The 11,707-nt window shown below is 39.8% G+C and overlaps 1 protein-coding gene across 4 annotated transcripts in view; it reads left to right on the forward strand.

Annotated features, from left to right (window-relative positions):
• Positions 1-10,530, forward strand: part of fbxo41 (F-box protein 41) — a 33,411-nt gene extending 22,881 nt beyond the window's left edge. For 3 of the 4 annotated variants that reach the window (XM_055040974.1, XM_055040976.1, XM_055040975.1), the window contains 9 exons: positions 584-963; positions 3,126-3,364; positions 3,461-3,576; positions 4,118-4,270; positions 4,427-4,522; positions 4,621-4,739; positions 5,237-5,395; positions 5,577-5,692; positions 6,384-10,530. In XM_055040974.1, the coding sequence (XP_054896949.1) occupies positions 584-963; positions 3,126-3,364; positions 3,461-3,576; positions 4,118-4,270; positions 4,427-4,522; positions 4,621-4,739; positions 5,237-5,395; positions 5,577-5,692; positions 6,384-6,446 (1,441 nt within the window). In that variant the 3' untranslated portion in view covers positions 6,447-10,530. The remainder of the gene's footprint in view (positions 1-583; positions 964-3,125; positions 3,365-3,460; positions 3,577-4,117; positions 4,271-4,426; positions 4,523-4,620; positions 4,740-5,236; positions 5,396-5,576; positions 5,693-6,383) is intronic. The other variant, XM_055040977.1, reaches the window with a different exon arrangement.
• Positions 10,531-11,707: the final 1,177 nt, after the last annotated feature.

Consider the following 11,707-nt stretch of genomic DNA (forward strand, 5'->3'; position numbering starts at 1 on the left):
TGTCGTGACGTCAGGCCTTTCCCGTTGAATCACTGACAGCAGAACAGACACAGACGCACATTGTGGCCAGAAGCACACACTCGTCTGAGCCTCCTGTCTTGGGTTAATAATAGCTATTTGCTAAGGATCAATACATTCTATACCCTTGCTGTTGTTAGGTGTTGTGTTCACATATTGAATTATGGGAAATGTTAGTAGTTTTGTCACAGTTTAGAGGAATACTTCCTTTGGTTGTGGAGTGAATTTCTGTTTGTCGCCAAGCAAACTTGTGGTGATGATGCTGGTCCAAGAAACCGTTTTTCACTTAACCCCCATTAAAAACACAATCTGTCATTTTCAGACAGATTTTTCTGTGAAAAGCAAAGATTTATCTGGTCTAATGCAGATTTCAGAGGTTTTAATTCTTATACGTTTCTGTGCAGGTTCACGTTTATGTTTCTAATACCTTTATTATGCTAATAGTTAAGCTTATTTTGTTATTTAGTAAGACTAAAGTGAACTTTGAGAATGAGATGCGAGATATGTGTTTGGCTTGAAGCAGGAAGACCATGTTTATGTTTAAATACCTTGTCTTCCTCTGCAGAGCATCAGGGAGGATAAAGTCTGTCTCCCAGGGTTCTGGAGGTTACGACAGCGACAGTGTCGAAATGCATCCCATGGAAGACTGTCCTGAGGCGCAGTACTATCAGATGCAGTGCCGCATGGGCGAGGGTGGCTACGAGCGCTCCCCGGGATGCGGATCGAGAAACTGGGGTCTTCGCAAGCAGGCCATTCAGAACTGGCAGCGGCGGCCGTACAGGAACAGCACCGAGGGTGAGGAGGGGGACGTGTCGGACGTGGGCTCGCGGACCACCGAGTCGGAAGTGGAGATGTGGGAGCAAGAGCGGAGAGCCGTGGCTGAGGTTCAGCAGTCTGCAGTACCCTATCCTTACCACAGCAGGGCAGCCTATCGCCCTAACACGGGTAACAGTTGTTTGCAAAATAGTCACAATCTTAAACTATTTTCTTCACCTGCCACCAAGGCAAGTTTAATGATACGGCTGAAACGAGTCGATGTTCAGACTTCAAAGTACTATCACATGCAGTGCCGCATCGTTGAATTGGCAGTTGCTGTGCTGTCCTGATTAATAGCTGTATTAATTATATGAACATGAGAGGGCGAGATGTTATTTTATCTTTTAGTAATTTGGGATATGTATCTACCAGCGTTGCGTATTGAGAGATTAAACTTTGCCCCTTGCTATTTCATCAGATTGAGTCAGATTTGATGGAGAGCAACATCTGCCTTTTAGAATAGAATAGAATAAAATTCAACTTTATTGTCATTGCACTGTCTTGCAACAGAGTTTTATTTTAATTTAGGTCTGGACTTTAACTGGACCATTTAGTCTCATTAATATGCTTTGACCTAAACCACTCCAATGTATCTTTGGTTCAAGTTAGTGTAAATGGAATAAATTTTCAGTGCTCTTTTCTTCTTGTTGCACCATCCTCTTTCCATTTTTAGATAAGTTAAGTAGATGTCAGATCTTCAAAGCTCAGAATACTGTTTTTAACCTTTCCCAGATTGGAGCTTCTCCAGAACTGGCTTCTAGGTCCTGTTTGTTGTATTCCTTGGTCTTCATAATGCAATTTGTTCACTAATGTTCTCTAACTAACCTCGGAGGCCTTCACAGAACCATTGGCTTTACACTGAGATTACATCATACACGACTGGACTCTATTTATGTGACTTGTGAAGACATTCAACTTCCACTTTACAATTATGCGTAATTGATAAGATTACATCAAAAATCCCACACACTGATGTTTGTGGCTGAAACTTAACAAATTCAGAAAAAGTCCCAGAGGTATGAATACTTTTGCACTTAACTATATTTATATCATGATCCAACTTTTGCATCAATTGTTTAACCAGCTTTGCTCCCAAGAACACAAGGAATCAGCAGGTTCAATAAACCATCTCTTACAGTTCCTATGAAGCTATGAGACACCAGCTAGCCAGTCATTGCTGCACAGCTCAGCTGCACAACAAATTGTGCATTTTTCTGTTTGCATCATTCCATGCCAACCTCCTTCCAAACCCTGCTGCTGCACTTTGCGTGTCCCATCTGCTGTGGACGTATCAGGTGGACATGGCAGTCTGGAACTGAAGGAAACTGGGCTCAGTGACAAATTCACATGTACAAATTTGACCTGCTCATTAGCTGAAAAGTTTATTTATTTTTTGTCTCGTGTAACATGTTGCTAGCGCCTCTCTGCTTTGACGTAGTTCTCCCTATTAGGAGAGACTCTGCCAGAGCTGTTTGTGTGGTACATATCTGCAAGCACACAGGCTTGTTTTTTTTAGTTCATTTGGCAGTCTTGAGTGTAGGAGGTGTGCATGAGTGAGAGAGAGAAAGAGTCAAATAGTATGCATTGGTTCACAGCCCTGATGGTTTCAAGCAGATGCCTTCCAAGGCCAAAGATGAAGTGAGTCATGGAGGAGCAATTTTGCTTCGAGGGTTAAGGCAGGCTGGGATTGGACACACTGTAACAACAGCTTTAGATGGGATACTGCTGTTGGACAAAATGCAGAAAACTAATTATGCAATCTGGTTCTGTGGTTTTTAGTTGGAGATTAGCGCCACCATGTGACAAAAATGGTTTTACCACAAGACGGTGAAGACAAAACATTTATCTCATAGATATTTAGCCGATTGCTTGACACTCATCATGAGGCAAGCATACTTTAAGGACCAAACGACTCATAATGATCAGGAATAAGTACATCCCATTCAAAAAGAGTGAGTGAAGTAATCTTTCAGAAAAGCTGCAACAAAGTTCAAGATGTACCAGAAAGGAAAAAATTAAAAACAAGCTTTGAGACTGTACATTATCTAAAATATATAACAACAAAGTTATTATTATGTTTTGTTTCCAAAAGGCTCTCAGATTTACTGTACAGAACTAGATAAAATTAGTTTGATGTATGGGGTTCTATATAGTGACTTAGCATGATGGATCTTTGTGTTAGTCTATTATTTTGTAATAACAAAATGGGGTCAATTTCAAGAGCTATGGAAACTTTCTTGAGGCTCTGTATGTGTCTGTTAAAGGTCTGAAAGGCTGTGTTGTTGCCACAGGTCGGTCTGATGTGGTTTACAGCAAGCCATGCCGCCATGAAAAGAGCCCATCGAAATCCAATGAGGTGATAAGTCCAGAGATCCTGAAGATGCGTGCAGCGCTTTTCTGCATCTTCACCTACCTGGACACCAAAACCCTCCTGAGAACCGCAGAGGTCTGCCGCAACTGGAGGTTCGTGGCCCGACACCCAGCTGTGTGGACCAGAGTGCTGCTGGAAAACGCTCGCATTTCTTCCAAGGTGCATTGTCCATGTTTGTTGTTGCGCTTTGTCCTCTGTTTCAAAGAAAATAATTGTGGAACAGTCTAACTATCGTAAGTTTATTTTTTTCTCTAGTTTTTGACCACATTGTCTCAGTGGTGCACTCAGACACACTCCCTCATTCTCCAAAACCTTAAACCAAGGCAGCGAGGCAAGAAAGAATCCAAGGAGGACTACCTTAAAAGCACACGGTGAGACACCGACATGTTCACTGACATGCTGTAGCAGATTATAGCCTTAGTTCCTCCGGGGTATTTATTCCTGCTCTGTGTGCTGCCTTTACTTGATTAAACATATTGTTTGCCCAACTGTTGTGGCCGAGCGACGGACTGAGTGATTTCCTGAACAGTGACTGATGAGAAGAAAGCCAGCAGAGAGAACACAAGTGATGCATGCTGACATTTAGTGATGCATGCTGACATTTTTGTGCGGTTTAATTATTCTCAGCATGTGGATATCAGCTTTTATTTGCCAGAAAGGAAAAAGCAACAAGGTTTGATTCAAGTGGATTGTTGTTTGTATGAAGGACACACATTCAGTCGCATAAAGTTCTCTTGAATGCTGCACGCTGAATACATCTGATGATTGTTGCAAAAAGCACCAGCAGCAGAGCTCCCAGGAGCATGTCTTGACGTTGTTAGATGTGAAGTATGATTAAAAGTGACCTTTATTTTTACGACTTTTTTTTTTCTTCTTTTCTCCTGTGACCTTCTCTTATATTCCGGTCAAAAGTGGCTGTCTTGAGGAAGGTTTGGAGGCGTTGTTAAAGGCCACAGGAAGTAACCTGCTGATACTAAAGATTTCACACTGTCCCAACCTGCTGACTGATCGCTCCCTATGGCTGGCCAGCTGCTACTGCCGTGCCCTCCAGGCTGTAACCTACAGGTTGCCATCAGATCCCAACTATCTTAAAATTTTACAGCATGAATCTGACCTCATTGTCTTTTTTTTTCTAACCTTACTTTATTTCACGTAAGGTAAACAAAGCCACTATCTCCACACTGTATCTTCAAACATACATCATGTTTATTATTTCTGCAGGAGCGCCACAGATCCAGTTGGCCAGGAGGTTATCTGGGCCCTTGGCGCAGGGTGTAGAGATATTATTTCTCTGCAGGTGGCGCCCCTACATCCATGGTAAAAATGATGCAACATTTATTAATAATTAGCCATAAAATTAATAACAGAAAGAGCAATCCGGGGATTAAGTTTTCATCAGTGTTTGTTTCTCTCAGTCAACAGCCAGCGCGTTTCAGTAACCGATGCCTGCAGACGATTGGAAGATGCTGGCCACATCTCCGTGCTCTTGGTGTGGGTGGAGCTGGATGTGGGATTCAGGGACTCGCCTCACTGGGTAAATATTGAACGTACAGCAGAATTATAGTGGTCTTGTTTTACTTAAAAATATTCTTATAGCATGATACTTTCCACGAGACTGCTGTGGTTACCCTGAGAACATTAATCAGAAATCTCAGTTGGGAGCATCTTTTGACAAGGCAACCATTCATTGTGTACAAATATGGCTTTAAAAATAAAAAAAATCCAATCTGAACTCAAGAAAATGATTTGGTTATATGTCACCGATGCCTTTTATTTTTGTTTTTATTTTTCATTTAAGTTGCGTTATCATATTGTTTACTTTGATGTTTGATTCTTCCAGTACAATCTACACTCAGTGTCAGATAATCCATCCACTGCTGAATCACAAGACAGCTTTAGGGATTGTGTTGTTTCATGATTTCTTGAAACTATAGATCATAAAAATAAATTGCGTGAATGTGTTGTACTAAAACGTGTTCCTACTTGGTCCATGTGTTGAATGTGGGCTGTTCCTCTTTCCCATTTGTTCAGCGAGGAACTGCATGCGCCTGCAGGTGTTGGAGTTGGACCATGTGAGTGAAATCAACCAGGAGGTGGCAGCAGAGGTTTGCAGAGAGGGTCTGAAGGGTCTGGAGATGTTGGTGCTTTCATCCACACCGGTCACCCCTAAAGCCTTGCTCCACTTCAACAGTGAGTTGAGACTGATGAGTAACACGGTTCGAAGTCAAAGTCTGGTCTATTATTTTTGTTTTATCTCTTTTTTTTCTGTTTCAAAGCTTTTTCTTTAGAGCTCTTTTGAGTAATTTAAATCTCCCCAGCTGACCACAACTTTCAGATGTGAATTTCATCCACAAATCCTCCTTCTAACCAGGTGTTTGCCGCAACCTGAAATCCATCGTGGTTCAGATTGGTATAGAAGACTACTTTGAGGACCCCAACAGCCCAGAAGCCAGAAAGCTGTTTGATGAAATGGTTAACAAGCTGCAGGTAAACAACACCTCTGTGATTCACAGCAGTGCCCCCGCACTTTCCAAATCACTGATGGCCTAAAGTTTTAGAATTTTCCAAGCTGACTTTTTACTGGTAGTTCCTGGTGTGCAAAATGTTCCTGTGGCAAATTAGAAATTATACATCTGTTTTTGTCAGAATTGACTCTTGATTCAATTGTTGAATCTATTGCTGTTGGATGAGTGGGACTGATTGTGTGAGCTGGTTTCATAACACCCATGACTGGAGACATGAAAGGCTCTGTTTTGATGTGTCAGACTGACGTGTGCTGCAATGAGCTCATTGCTGTGGCTTCACCACAACATGTGTTGGACACATTTACTTATTTTTGTCATGTTCACAGACCTCAGTGAACTTATTTTGGATTTTATGCGGCAGACCGATACAAAGTAGTGCATAATTTTAGAAATGATACATGATTTTTGTATTGCTTTAAAAAAAAACATCTAAATTGTGACATGGAATCATTCTCAGTCTCATTTGCACCAATAATCCTGACTATCCTACAGAAATGGACAGAGTCAGGCAAGAGGCCTGTAGAGCTGCAGCGATCCATTGCTAAATTGGGAGAATCTGTTAGCAGCGCAGCTATTAGTGGTGCGCCACAAATTTGACAGGAATTTATTTTTATTCCTATCCTTTATCTCTCTTTTGTTTTCTGTTGTTTCAGGCTCTAAAGAAGAGACCGGGTTTCTCCAAAATCCTCCATGTGAAAGCAGACAGCCTCTGCTAACATCCTTGGTGCAGGTTGCTGGAGCGTGCGACCACAGTATGAGTTGATCCGCGGGACACAGGTAGCTTGAGCCCACCTCTTGGTGGCTAGATGCATTTGGAGCACAAGTAACAGAACCAAGAAAGATCTCATTGATGAATAAAGGCCCAGGATTACCAAGTATATTTTACGAACTAAATATCTGAAAAACAGAACCAGATTTGATGAAAATGTGCTAAATGTTGGCGATCTTCACTGGCAGTAGATTCTCAACCAAGAGCCTGTATAAACCTTACTAACTAAAGAAACACAGCTGCTTTCAAAACCGTCTCTCTTCCACAATCTATCTAAACGTGGAGCCACTTGGAGTGTCACACGCTGCATTCTTACTTTCTGCATCTGCATTATACTTAATGCAAGCTAGCTTCAACATCAACCGCAGAAACAAGATGGGGAACTTGCGTATTCCCACAGAAGCCCATCAAGCATCTGTTTTCACAAGAAGTTGAGGCATTTTTTTCCTAAAGGTTTGTAACGGGAGCTTTATGCTTAGGTATGATGTCGAGGAAATGAATGCTTATTGCACTCTGTCCTGCAAACTTGCCAAATCCAAGTGTGTGAACATGCACTGAAAGGGTGGGGGGCTCCCGCCCTGCAACACACAGATCATGTTATCCTGAAAGTGCATGGTAGCGCTGGGTTTTGCCTCCAGTACCGTCCTCTGCTTCCTTGTATCAGAATATCCATGTCAGCCAAACTGAATTCAATGTTAATGAACTTTGGTGTAATCTCTGGATCTGTTTGCGTCAGAGGACAGTACGGAGTATACTAAGTCGCTGGTGCATTTTGTAGCGACGTTCATCTTTATTCCAATATTTCCTTCTCCGGTGTGCCAATTATAAAAGGATGAGGGACCAGGCAAGTCACCAGTGTCCCTACTGGTCTCAAGTTTGCTGTGAGCAGAAGCAGCTCAAACTGAATTTAAAGTGTTGTGTTTCCCATAAAGCAAATTATCCAGGTGTGTACAGGTGTTCTAGTGTTTGTATTCATACTGAACAGTGCCATTTGCATCACAGGGGCTATTCTCTGCATTTTAATCCATTAGGTGATGTCTTCTGACCCTCTTCTGATGTTTTCTTCCACCCAGCATCACAGCTAGGGTGAATGGAGCTGACCCCTGTACATTAAGGGATCCGGGGCAAGTGTTATGCTCCAGGTCTTCAGGACTTCCGTTCAAGTTAGAAAATTGATTTGGCAAAAACTTAGTAAAACTTTGATTAGCTGTATTGTCTTTTTGGATTGAAGACAGCACTGCTCTACACGTTTTCTGATTCCAGTGCCGCTTTACTACAGCGGAACAACAAGCCTGTTGATCTGATGGCTCTGTCTCGAGCTCAAAGTTTTGGATGTTAGAGGTGTGTGTTTGCCAGGCCTTAAAAAGGATTCACTGTTTTATTTGATGGAATGTAATCCCTACTTTGGACCAAAAATGTTTTGCATTCTAGTGCACTGATTTCTCCTTATCTCTAACTTTAATGATGTGCAATATTTTATCATTCTCTAAAATATGCACAAAATCTGATTGCAGATTGAAATGAAATCACTTTACAGGATGAACATAACAGTCCTTCCCATTTGTTTGCTGCAGGTTATGTAGAGGGATCTGACATAATCTTTACAAATGTGAAATTTGTATGACAAATACAAAAACTTATGGGGCTATGATAGATGTGTTGACTTTTTTTCGGGGAAGAGGGGTTGATAAAACATCTTAGCCCATTATTTCAAACATTTGAGTTTTGGATATCAGATAAATGAGATGATAGCAAAATCAATCCCATGGTCTCATTATCTCAAGATAATGGTATTAAGAAACTGTTACCACAACTGCCGTATCTTAAGCACAAAGTATCCTAAGTCATTTTTCTCTGCATAGTATCAAAGATATTTAATGAGAAGTGAGTTTAAAATCTCATTACTGATAAAATAAAGACAAGAGAACTGTTACTGCATCAAAAGCGAGCTTGAAATTTTATGATCTTTAGATAATGTGAAAGAGAAACCCTAATCTTTAAAAAAACAACAAAAAAAACTTTCTTGAGATTATGATATAATAAAAGCATTATAATGAGAAAATGAGACACAGAGCTTAGGACAAGAGCATAAAGCAATGAAGTTGTCATCTCAACAAAAAAAATGTTAAAGGCATTTTCCTATCAAAACAAGACTAAAATTTCTATCATTACATATTGAGCTCAAGATCTTAATATCTTCAGATGAAGTAACATTTGAGCATGATAACAAAATCGGCTCTAGATTTTTGTCATCTCAATATGATGAGGCAGTGAAATTTTCACCTTGACTAAAAAGCGAAAGAAGTTTGGGCTTTGCTAAATGTTAAAAAAAAAGCTGTTTTCACTTGCTTGTGAAAAACTGTCTGAAAATAAAATGAGAAATTTGAAAATTTTAAGTCCTGAGTTTTGAAAGGAAAAATTTGTATGAGCCCTTTGCCTGACTTGCTCACCAAGAGCACATGTTAAATTATATGTATGGTCACATAATATTCTGTAAGCTGTGACTCTCCCCCTTTTTATTCCACTCTGATGTGGATTGGTTGCTGGCTAACCTGAAGGAAAAAGGCTCAAGATAGAGGAGATAAACTTCACAGTAGAGAAAACTCCCCACAAAGCACTTGTTGATTTTGAGTTTCAGACAATCCTGCATTCATTATCAGCTACTCTGTATATAATGTTTGTATATAAAAAAAAAAGAAGAAAAAAAATCCTGAAAAAAATGACCGACATTTGATGTTATTATAATAAGGTGATGAGTCGGAGTGGAAAAACTGAAGTTTACAGGTCTTCATTTAGAGTCCAATGAATAACATAGAGAACTATATTATGTCTAACAGTAGTGTTAAAATTGCAGTTGTGTACTAGATACTTTATATTAAATGTGCATCAGATTCATATAGAGATGGAGATTATTTAAAAAGGTTAAAGATGATAATTCACCTATTTATTTCTATATAAAAAAAGCGCTGTGTACAGTATAATGTTGGCATGTTTGTGTTCATGCATCAATCATTGAGTTGCCTTTTTAACTGTTCTGCTACTGTGGCATAAAAAAAGAAAAAAACAATTAGATGTTTAAAGAGCTTTGATTGCCTGCAGGTTAATAATAATCTTCATTTGATCCTGTCTGTTGTTGCACTATAGAGAAAAACACTATTTCAGATGTTTATTATAAGAGTGTTTCTAATGTTTTTGGGTATTTAAAAAAAAAAAAAAGATGCACTTTCCTTTCTTGAACACTTTCTATGGCCCGTCGGTCATTCATTTAGACAGATATTTCTGGGATGTCTGTTGCTTGATTGTTGGAAATAAAAGTAATAAACTGCTTATCTCTGTTTGAGAACGGGCAACATCTCCCACACTGGAACCTATCGCTCTCTTTTAACTACATTTAAGTGCTTTTTCAGTTGCCAGTATGACCTTATATTTGTATTTGTTGCCATCTTTGCTTTACTTCTACCCTGTAAATTTCACACTCACATCAACGGTATTCTCGCTCGGTTGTGAATACAGACTCTTTGTAGACGCTGCAGGCTCTGTAGGCCATAAAACTACGGCGTAAAGGTGCCAGTGACGCTGGAAAAACCTGTAACTTTGGCTTCCATCTGTACTTACCTTGTCTCAATGCATTATTCTTGAACAGTAACTTTTTTGACTCAAGTGTCCTCTGTAAACATTTTTATCATGCCGTGCAATAGGAGAAGAAAACTGCGTGAGTGTTAATGTACTTCTGTATATATTTTATGTGTGAATGATTGTACTCTGCCCATTCATCTGAAGTGTTTTACACATTACCTCAACATTTAACAGGGCAATTATTAATGCATTCTCTTTTCTTTTTTTTTTGTGTTAGTTTTTAGTTTGTTTCTTACTGCCATCGACAGGTGATTCATCCCAATTTCTGCGAACACATGAATTCTGTTGATGAAAACAAAAAACTTTTCCAAAAAGATCTAACAGCCTTCTACGATGACTGCAATAGATGGATTTTCATTCATTTGATGTCATCAATAAAACTGCTTTAAACTGTACTTCCTCTTTTTGTTCTTTAAATCTATGTCTACGTATTGACTATGGATGAACTATATTTAATATTTGTCTGAGGCCTTGACTGCATTACGCCAGTTATTTGACCCAAAAACAATTGTCATACAACCTTTCTGGGATTCTAGTCAAAACCTTACAAACATGGAGAAGCAGCATTCAGTCTTTATGCTCCTCTAATTTGGAACAACCTTCCAGAAAACTGCAAAAATGCTGACTTTCTTTTCTTTACTTTGCCACTGGAGTGCAATGTCCCTTTGTTGTTGTTTATTGTATGTTTTTATCATTTAAGGCAGTGTGATTTGCCTCATTGCTGAAATTTGGGATACAAATAAACTTGACTTATATGACCCTCCAATGGAGAACTAGTAATGAAAATGAGTTTTGCCAAGAGGATGTGATGAAACCAGGGCGGCAAGAAAAGAATGACACTTTTGGGTGTGGGAGTGGTGCAAGGGTAAAACCCGTGACCCAGTTCTCGATGCGGCCGTCACGGGTTTGAGTCCCTGCCCGTTGACTTTTGCCATGTCTTACCCATCTCTCGCAACCCGCTTGCCTGTTGCTTCACTACCAAACAAAGGCCACAAGAGCCAAAAAAATCCTTATTTTCATTTGTTAAATGCAAGAATGTGAATAAGTTCACTTTCTTTTAAGCTTTGCTACTTCAAACAGTTGGCATATTCCACAGACATTCACTTTTCTTGACTTTTGTCTTAATACAAAAAAGTCTTAAAAAATATCTAGTTGTGTCATTTAAAAAACGTAGAATAATACTCCTTTAAGGCAAAATCTAACCAAGAGCCATTTATCATTTAGGTTTTACTAAGTATCAAATATGTGTCACTTTAAGCCCAGATATTTGTGCTTTTTCTCAGCTGACAATGTTGAGCGAAGCTGTTAAAACTGTGTCTTTAAATGTATTGAGCCAGAATGCTTGACCGGCCGGTGATGGTGAAGCTGCAGCTGCAGCTGAATGGTTAATTCCTCTGCAGCCTCACGTGTTCCTCTGCCGGAGCAGGAGTCATGCCAGAACTTTGTCTCGGCGTTCTCCTCATCTTGTTCTCCCTGTCTGAATAGAGGAGGAGAGTGCAGAGCCGACAGAAAACAAAGTTTCACCTTCCACTCATCCTCACAATCCTTTAATCTGACTGATTTAACAATCTC

The sequence above is a fragment of the Poeciliopsis prolifica genome, unplaced genomic scaffold, assembly GCF_027474105.1.
Source record: "Poeciliopsis prolifica strain line A6 unplaced genomic scaffold, Auburn_PproV2 SCAFFOLD016, whole genome shotgun sequence".
Lineage (NCBI taxonomy): Eukaryota > Metazoa > Chordata > Actinopteri > Cyprinodontiformes > Poeciliidae > Poeciliopsis > Poeciliopsis prolifica.